The following is a 10,558-nucleotide window of genomic DNA, read 5'->3' as shown; positions in this document are numbered from 1 at the left end:
CCGAGTGAGCGATCACCACTTTTTATAGAACAGTGGATTTGTTTCAACACTTTTGTAATAGCTGAATATGTACTTAGGCTAGACCTGAAGCCGAAGTGAGAGGGAGAAAGTGTATGGTATCTTGAGAGAAAGTTTTGTAGTCTTTGAAGTACAATACTATCAAAAATCTTATAAAAGAAGTTCGGTGGGCAATAATAGTTATACTATTTATTCATCCGTTGTTACAATATTAGTTTTAAACGATTGAGACTTCCAAATGATTACTTTAATAATAATATGCTGAAATAACTTATACTAGGACACACAATAACTAAGAATTATTCCAAGAATATATATTTAAAAACTATTTAGATATAGTATATTTTTATTTAAATATAACATATCTTACAGAGTTTGGCCAAGTGCTATTTATCATCACGCAGTGAGATAGAATACCTATGTATTCTATAGGTTGTATACATCAGCAGACAGCAATCGAGCATGTTTATATTACAATGAATAATAGTCTAACCCACTTTCAGACCTGCCCCAAAAACGGGTTAGGCGTGTAGAAGGTTACGGTGGACAATAAGTTGTATTGATTAAAGCGGGCGGTCTGCGGGTGGGAGGGGCGAGGATGCTGTATGGAGCTGTGCGGGAACGAGAACGGTAAACTGTCAGGAACTGTTCTCTTTCCTGATCGTTGCAACTGAACTCGACCAACCGTTCTCAAAGTCAACAAACTAGTATCTAGTAGTTCTTGTTTCGTAAGTTTTTGTTCTTACCTTCTTAAAGATAATTTCTTTGGATACTTAAAAAATTATCCCTATATACAGTAGGATACATTTATTAATAGTAAAAAATTATAACACCTATTACACTTCATCTTACAAAACCTGCTTTTACTGCATTGCAAATGTGTATTTTATAAATATGTGTATATAAGTTAGAATTTTATTGAACTATTATAATAAAAACAGTAAGTTTTATTCTGTTACAAGGACTTAGACGTTAAAATGCTTTTTACGTATGTTCACGTTTTAGTAAATAAATAAATATATATATATATATATAAATTTCCATATACATTGTATGTAAATATATATATATATATAAACTATATATATATATATACAATATATATGGAAATTTATATATATATATATATATATATATATATATATATTTATTTACTAAAACGTGAACATACGTAAAAAGCATTTTAACGTCTAAGTCCTTGTAACAGAATAAAACTTTCTGATTTCTTGATAATAGTTCAATAAAATTTACACTCTAATCAAAATATTAGATATAGATATCATTTATGTTAAATATCACTGAAGTAGTTACAACAAATAATGTGTTTATTTCCTTCACAATAGTTATAAATTTAAACCTATATAAATACATTTACCAACTATATTTTAACAAACATCCTGAGTAAATCATTCTCATAGGACAGTTCATCACGCACGACTCTTATGAGATCGGTTCCGGGGAAGTAGGCGTTCAATAGGAGCTGTTCTCTGCTCAGCACGTCTGCGGGCTCAGTCAGTGAGACGCGGTCGTGACGTCATCATGTCGTGGGAGTCCATCGCCTCGAGAGAGTATCTGGGGTAGGTCATTACTCACTAGTTTTGTCACGTTTAGTGGAATAATAAATTTTCATTCCATTTTAATCTCCGGTAGTCTTCTTCTAATATCTTTATAGTATAATATTTGATGTTAATAAGTGTATATAGATTAACTTTCCTCATTAGGATCGTATTAATTTTGTATGCTACATTAAATTAGTATTGAACAGTACCAAAAAATATATTTACACACACACACACACACACACACACACACACACACACACACATACACGATGGCATGTTTGTATATATGACTTTGATAGACTCAGAAATTACCACTATCATTATGAAAATTTGTATGCATATGTATTTTTTCCACGAAGAAGGCACTGCAAAAGATAAAGTTTTCAAAGCATCTGCACTTTATAAACTGAAATAAATATACAAGTATGTGTATTAAATAGCCAAACACTACTTAAAGGCGCTACGTTATTCTTATTTCAAAAATATATTTCTGGTTTAATTAAGTTTGATTTTTATACCACTTTAAAATAAAGTACGTGTACCTAATCAATATCTATAAACATACACTTATGACAGATTTTCTTGATCTTAACAAAAAAGCAAACTCTACATCAGCGTTGAAAATATAATTACAGAACCAGAAGTGCTCCTAAGGGCAAAGCTTACGAAAATTGTGCGAAGCCACGTGAAACAACTAGTGTCAGAAAAAATAGAAAAATACTGGATTTAATACTAAGATATGGACAGTAAGCTGTATACTCCACTTAATTTAAATTACATTATTATATTTAGAAAAACTAACTGAATTTAAAATATTTTCCATTACGTTCTCACAAACTTTACTATTATATAATTTTTTTGCTTAGACCGTCTTTTGGAAATAAAACCATCTAACAAAATTAAACGACATAGGGCTATAAGAACATTATAAACATAAATTTTAACAAATAAAATCTAAATAATGACTATAAAATTTGTGTATGTATGGTTGTATAAATGTCTCAAGTAAATGAAGAATATCAATAGGGTGTTTAAATATACGTGTGTGTATGTATGTGTACATATGTATATATGCATGTGTATATATATATATATATATATATATATATATATGCATGTGTGTGTGTGTGTGTGTGTGTGTGTGTGTGTGTGTGTGTGTGTGTGTGTGTGTGTGTGTGTGTGTGTGTGTGTTTTGATTTTAACCCTTAATGCACGTACATTGTATATTGAAATAATAATAATTTCTTACTACTCATTATTAATTTGTTCTAAATAATCAGTAGTGGTTATGTAACAACAATAATCCACAGAACAATGAGAGGCTGGAGAAAGCGAGAGTGAGCCCAACAACACTTAAATTGCCCCAGACAAAGGCTGTTTCTGGCGGCGGTGCATTGTTCTGTCCATTGTCAGGAAACCGCTCCTTGGCCTGCCGAATCCCGTCAATGATCAAGGAATTCAGAGTAGTTCGTCACAGGATGATTATGTGTTTTAACAGATTTAGTACAATTATAGCTTTTTATTTTATTACTCTGATTTGAGTGGTTAATGAAAACATATATTGGTATCTAACAAGTTATTTTCAAAGACAACAAATATTGAATAATTTGTATTAAAATGAGCAATATTGTTGTGCTTCATATTCATAGGAAAAGCTTTTATAAACATAGTAAACTCGTTCTGGATAACTGATTTTCTTTAGGAAGGAGTGCATAAATAAATAGTATTATATTTTTACTAGTAAAAATAATGGTATCCAATATTTTTCTACTGATATTCACTGCTTCCTTTTTCACCTCTGTGGACAGATTTGCCATTTTTATATGTTACAAAAGATGTGATATAACGTTTCAAGGATTGGAATAAATCCTCTCCATCAGTTGAGGTTGGGGGCGGGGGGTATTAATACGTACAAAGATAATAGATAGAAATAAGAAAAGAAGGGAAATCGAAGGATTCAAACATACCATAAGCCATAATTAAGTGGATTGAAGAGCACAGTTGCAGGTCACACCAGCACAGACGAAAGTGGGATACTGTTCAAAGAGATTCTACATACACGTTTTTATCTTCATGAATCATTTTTGGAAATTTTTCGTAAATATAAATTTTATAGAAATTAGTTCGAATACACCATCATATTATAGTCATACATTATAAAGCACCAACTGCTATATGTGTATTGATATGGAGAATATGTTTAAAAAACTTTTGAGCAGCTATTATTAAATTGTCGTTAAAAACTGTAACTGTGTGAAAGACTTCCTAGGCTTATTAACACTGCGACCCTTGTACCTTGTAGATGTCGAATAACTATTTAAACTCCTTAAAGAAAGATTAATTATAGCAAACATTATTACTGAATGATTACTTATGTGTATATACAAACATTATTATTAGTCGAGAAGTATCAGCTGTTATGATATGTTTAATGCTCCCGGCTTGTCCAATCATATCGTTAAAATGGTCTCCTCGCTAATGCGTACCATTGGATTTGTAATGAAACTAATAACAATGTTTATAATTTACTAGTTTTTTATATTAGACTTTTCAAAATGTCGTTAAAAATAAGCAAATTACCTAATATTTGTTATTCGTCATAGTCTGCGTCATAAAGATTGGTATCAACAGATTTACGAGATAATTTCAGCTGAACGACACATTTTTTGACCTATAATTACGCAAAACTTTATTGTTTGAAGTCAACTGTACTATCAACCACAGAAATGTGTGACATCCATTTCTGAACAAACTGTATATTCATGGTACTTAAAAATCCGTTCTGTCTCTGAGTATTTAAATAGATAAGAGATCCAGGGTTGACACAGGGAGTGAGCCATTTCTGAACAAACTGTATATTAAATTTATGGTAATTACAAATACGTTCTGTCTCTGAGTGTTTAAATAGATAAGAGATCCAGGGTTGACACTGGGAGTGAGCCATTTCTGAACAAACTGTATATTAAATTTATGGTAATTACAAATACGTTCTGTCTCTGAGTATTTAAATAGATAAGAGATCCAGGGTTGACACAGGGAGTGAGCCATTTCTGAACAAACTGTATATTAAATTTATGGTTCTTACAAATACGTTCTGTCTCTGAGTGTTTAAATAGATATGGGAGCCAGGGTTGACACAGGGAGTGAGCCATTTCTGAACAAACTGTATATTAAATTTATGGTAATTACAAATACGTTCTGTCTCTGAGTGTTTAAATAGATAAGGGAGCCAGGGTTGACACAGGGAGTGAGCCATTTCTGAACAAACTGTATATTAAATTTATGGTAATTACAAATACGTTCTGTCTCTGAGTGTTTAAATAGATAAGAGAGCCAGGGCTAGCACAGAGAGTGAGCCATTTCTGAACAAACTGTATATTAAATTTATGGTAATTACAAATACGTTCTGTCTCTGAGTGTTTAAATAGATAAGAGAGCCAGGGCTAGCACAGAGAGTGAGCCATTTCTGAACAAACTATATATTTATGGTACTAAAAAATCTGTTCTGTCTCTGAGTATTTAAATAGATAAGAGAGTCAGGGTTGACACAGGGAGTGAGCCATTTCTAAACAAACTGTATATTTATGGTACTTAAAAATCCGTTCTGTCTCTGAGTATTTAAATAGATAAGAGAGCCAGGGTTGACACAGGAAGTGAGCAGGGGTGTTTCCTAAAGGCATGGTAAACGTAGAACACAACATTAGTAACTAAATAAAAGGAATCTTGATATTAAAATAAAATAACACGTCTTTTTAAAGATAGACAGTAAAGTGATAGAGATTCAGTTGATATACTGAGTGCAGAGAACAGGGTTGTTGCAAGTGTGTGACGTACGCAGCTCAATATCAAACCAACGTAAACCATTTAAGCGTACCACACAGACCGCGACAATCAAAGGCAGCACCAATAACAACCCGGCCACACTACTACAGTGTACGTGTGCCCAGTGTTTCGTCCACACACACTACATTTGCTTCTTGTTTATTTTACAATTCAATAATTTTATTTTGCGGTTTTAATTTATTTATTTCAAACAATGTTTGGCCTGCAGCGTTTTTTTAGGTATATTTGGAGATTAAAAATATGTGCAATTAAACTACTCTTGTTTTACTTATCGAGATTAGTTTATATTTTGCAAAGAAGTAAAAATATAACAATTTTTATCTACGATGTGTCAACCTCGTTTTCTTCATCTTGAAGGTCTATTATAAAATCCGAAAAATAACTTTGTAAATCAGACAATCGAAAAGCTAATAGCACCCTAACTTTATCCAATTAAGGGGGCCATTTACCCATAAAAATGATTTTTTTTTCAAAATTTTTTTTTTTCTGTTTTTATTTCTTAAACATTCTGGAAGACATGTTTTGACATTTAAATAAGTTTTTTATTGACTAAATCATGGTTTTTTTGTGTGGTTTTGTACATGCATACCACTGCCTGACTCCCATTTTTTCGCCTGCATGCAGAAACCTTCATTATGCTACACCCAAATACAACTATCCAACAAAATTATTATTATTATACAATTATTATATAATTATTATATAATTATTATATAATTATTATATAATTATTATATAATTATTATATAATTATACAATATAACAGTGGTTGTTTCTCAGAGTTTTTGATTTGTTAGGTTGGCAATACCAGCCAGAAACAATCTGATTTTTTGTACTGGCAAGCAGAAAGCCAGCTGTTTGTGTTTTGTTTACTTCTCTAGCCTTGTTTTGTTGTGGTCAGTAAACACAGTGTGTTAATTTTTGAAGTTTGCTTTTATTTTCAGTAGAAAAGCACAAACTATAAATAGTGAATTGATATTAGTTTTATATGTTAGTGGAAGTGTTTGAAGGACGGTGCTGTCTTCTTTGATTTGTTTTGAAGGTAGACAGATTTGTTTTGAAGAATTTTGGTGGTGAGCTTATGAATTTTTGTATTGTTAGTGAAAATGGCACCGATAAAACATTCTACTATTCAGAAAAGTGCTAGAACTAAGAGTAACAAAAAACTAAAAGCTGCTTTAGCAGCCAGTAAAAGATGGGGGCAAGTGGAAAAAACTTATAGGCCTACCACATCCTGTGATGATTCTAACCCTGTTCCCAGTACTTCTAAAACATCTGAGAATAAGAGTGATTTAATTAGGTCTACAAAATCATTAGGCCTACCTACTATTAGAGTAAATGATATAAACACAGCTTTTACTAGGCGTAACTCGGAAGTTAGCTGCGAGGATAACACAAGCCTTCACGGCAGTACGCATAACACACCGGAGTACGCAGTGGTTGACATTAGGTGTTTGAAGCCTCTTGTTACTAGCCTAGCTTGCCCTCTATGCTTTCAACAAAATTTAGTTTTGAAGACATCAGACCAACGTGGGTTTGCAATAAAACTTACGATTTCATGTAGTACTTGCGAAGAATTAAAAGCTTCTTCTTTTACTTCTGATACAATTGATGAATCTAACAACTTTGATGTAAACCGTAGAGTTGTGAAAAGTTTTACAGCATTAGGAAAAGGTTATGCTGCTGTAGAGCAGTTTTGTATGATTATGAACATGCCTATTTTGAGTAGCAAAACATTTCACAAGCATGCTTCAGTTGTAGCAAATACTGCCATTGATGTCAGTCAAAGTAATCTTGAAATGGCTCGAAAAAGAGTGCGTGAAGTATACAAAGAAATGGATTGTACTGTAACTGACGATTCTGTCATTGATCTCGGTGTAAGCTACGATGGATCGTGGCACAAGAGAGGCCATACATCCAATTAATTATGGCATTGGATGTGTGATAGAGCTACAAACTGGCCTAGTCGTAGACTATTGCGTACTGTCAAAGTATTGTCAGGTGTGTGAAATTACTAAGACAGAGTTAGGTGAAGATTCTCCAGAATATAATATTTGGTTTAGTGGACATAAAGACTTGTGCTACAAAAACTATGATGGGTCATCCCCAGCAATGGAAACAAAAGCTGCGGAAATCCTTTGGCAGAGATCTTTGACCTATAACTTTCGTTATGTCACTATTTTGTCGGACGGTGATTCTTCTGTATTTGGTCACCTCCAGAGCCTTCATATTTATGGAAATGAGTTAGTCCTAACAAAAGAAGAATGTGTTAACCACGTTGCCAAACGCCTTGGGACTGGGCTTCGCAATATTATTAAGACATGTCGTGCTAAAGGTATAACCCTTGGTGGCAAAGGCTACGGAATGCTCAAGGAAACAACAATTATAAAACTGACAAAATATTACAAGAATAGCATCCTTAGGAATAAAGATGACATTTCTAAAATGAAAAGTGACATACTTGCCACTTTACATCATTGTACATCCACAGATGAAGCGCCTCGCCACTCAAAATGTCCTGATGGAGAAAAGAGCTGGTGTTTTTACAAAAGGGCGCAAGCTACAAACGTTACACCTGGTCCGCATAAGGACAACTTGGGTACTGCCATCACGCCACAGGTTCTCAGACACATCTTTCCTGTTTACCAAAGGTTAGTGGCAAAGGATTTGTTGGAAAGATGTGTAAAAGGAAGGACCCAAAATGCAAATGAGAGTTTGCATGGTACCATATGGAAAAAGTGTCCTAAAACAAGAAACGTTTCGAAAAAGACTCTTGAGGGCGCAGTAGCTGAGGCTGTTTCAAAGTTTAATTTTGGAAACTCTGTATTTTCATTGAGCATGAGTGCTGCTGGAGTCTCTCCTGGAAGGTTCAGTGGTAGAATAATAAATATCAGAGACAAAAAGAGAGTTACTAGCACTGTGCGCAAGAACAATCTGCATTACAAGAGATATCGAAGGAATTTGAAGCTGAAGAAGCAGAGACTAGAAGACAAGAAGAAGAAGAAAGAAGGGCCTACTTATGGAGCAGGTAACTTCTAGGAACTTATATCCTTATAAGTAAGTGTTTAAACTAAATAAAATGTAAGAATTGTGTCAAGCTTTTGTTTTTTGGACTTTTCCGAAAGTTTTAAATTTCTGTGTTTTGCGTCGCAGGAAACACTCTAACTTTTTTATTTGTTAATATATCAACTTGAAATTTTTTATGTACTCTCCTAGATACTTTATCTACACACTGTAGCATGGAAATTACAAAAATACTACAAATAACCCCACAAAAAAAATCTTTTTGAAAATTTTTTTTTAAAAACCTGACTTTTTGAGGAAAAAAATTTTTTATGGTAATAAATAACTGAATTTATTAAAACCCATGCTACAGTGTGTAGGTATTTGCTTACCCTACAATTAAAAAAAAGAAATACTTAATTATCTATAATACTAATAAAACTAGAGTGTTTCCCGTGAAAACAAAAAAAAACTGCTCTCCCCCCACTAAGGCAATGGGTGGGGGGGAAAGAAAGTTTTTTCATTGAAATTTTTTTTACAAAACTAACCAGGTTATAATAAAATAGTCAAATTAAAAAAAAAATTATAATTAAAAAACTTTTGGTTTTGGGTAAATGGCCCCAAGGCCTTGAAATATAAAAATAATCGATAATTATATAAAATAACAATTGTAAAGAAAATTAAATATGAATAAAAATGCAAAATTATATATTTCCAATAATATATACTATATCACATTATAGCAGAGCAAAATAAACAAAAGTATATTTTTTTAAGGTGGCAGTGGTAACAGTATCATGCAATTATTCAATTATTAAAGTTTCATCATTTTTTGACCATATTCTGTTTATTATATTTAATTAAAATGTCTATAAGTTCACAATAGGAGAGAGAAGACGTTGGGGGAGATTATCGTTAAGCTAGTGAAAAAATGAACTTTAAAATCTGGAGAGAGGAATTCACAGCTCATCGCCTTCCAGGGAAGAAAGGTCATGCTCTAACCATGCTTTAATGCTCTACAAGAGGTACTAGAGACAGTATAGTTTGTATAGCTCGAAAGTTTAAGCCTAGATTATCGATACCTGGCAAAAATTATCAAGATAAAGCTATCTACTTCAATGATCATTTAACACTTTACTTTTCTAATTTGTCGATTGAAGCTAAAAGATTACAAGCTGAAAATGGTTTCAAATATTTATGGCTGAACGGAAATCGAGTCATAATAATTAGAAAAGACCATACAAGTAAAGCGTTAAAAATTGAAAATTACAGTGATTTAAAGAAACATTTAGGAATAAATCAAATTATGCTGAGGTTTATTTCGTCCAACTCACCAACAATTCTAATATAATTTAGTCCGCACAAATAATTAATTAAAATATATATAGAAGATATAATTTTGAATTTAGATGAGAATTTTCGTTCTTTTTCTTACTGCCATGTAATGGATGTATCAATTTCTTTCACTGTCTATGATTCGATAGAGAAGAATTTAGTAATTGTGGGTACAAATATTAGGAGCATTAAGAAATATTGGATACCTTTTTGACAAATATAAACTTAATTTTGAAATTCTTAGATGTTATTGTTTGGACTAACATCAATATTAAAGATGAAGAATGTAGCCTTTACAACATTGAAAACTTCAATACTATATACAAGTGTCAAAACAATAATAGAGGAGGTGGAATCCTTATTTTTTATAAAAATTAATTTAATGCCTTCTGTTCAAATTTAAATTATAAATTTAGTGCTTGTGAATGTATACGAGCACTTTATTTTACTCTCTATCCCAAAATATTAATACTTTTAATATTAAGCTGGAAAACATTTTACAGATGGATAGGATAAAGGAGAAAAAAACTGTTTGTAGTATTATACATACATTTATGTTATCTTATACGAGTTTGCGGATCTGACTTGTATTTAAATATTTTACACAAATATAGATTAGTAAAATACACTTGAAGGGCCAACTAGAGTTAATTGTTTGATAATAGGTGGGTATGCAGATCTTTGGATCATATAAATATAAGGTCACATCTTTTACAGTAGAAGAGAACATTTCTGACCATTTATGGACAGATATGGTATTTAAGTTGAATAATAAATATCAAGTGTCAAAATTAGTC

At 32.1% G+C, this 10,558-nt stretch overlaps 1 protein-coding gene across 1 annotated transcript in view; it reads left to right on the top strand.

Moving 5' to 3' along the window:
* Positions 1-1,545: 1,545 nt before the first annotated feature.
* LOC124353464 (43 kDa receptor-associated protein of the synapse homolog) overlaps positions 1,546-10,558 on the top strand; it is a 154,811-nt gene continuing 145,798 nt past the window's right edge. Inside the window, exon 1 of the mRNA XM_046803306.1 lies at positions 1,546-1,595. Within this exon, the coding sequence (XP_046659262.1) occupies positions 1,558-1,595 (38 nt within the window). The 5' untranslated portion in view covers positions 1,546-1,557. The remainder of the gene's footprint in view (positions 1,596-10,558) is intronic.

The sequence above is a fragment of the Homalodisca vitripennis genome, chromosome 2 (assembly GCF_021130785.1).
Source record: "Homalodisca vitripennis isolate AUS2020 chromosome 2, UT_GWSS_2.1, whole genome shotgun sequence".
Classification (NCBI taxonomy): domain Eukaryota; kingdom Metazoa; phylum Arthropoda; class Insecta; order Hemiptera; family Cicadellidae; genus Homalodisca; species Homalodisca vitripennis.
This window is presented reverse-complemented; position numbering and strand designations above follow the sequence as displayed.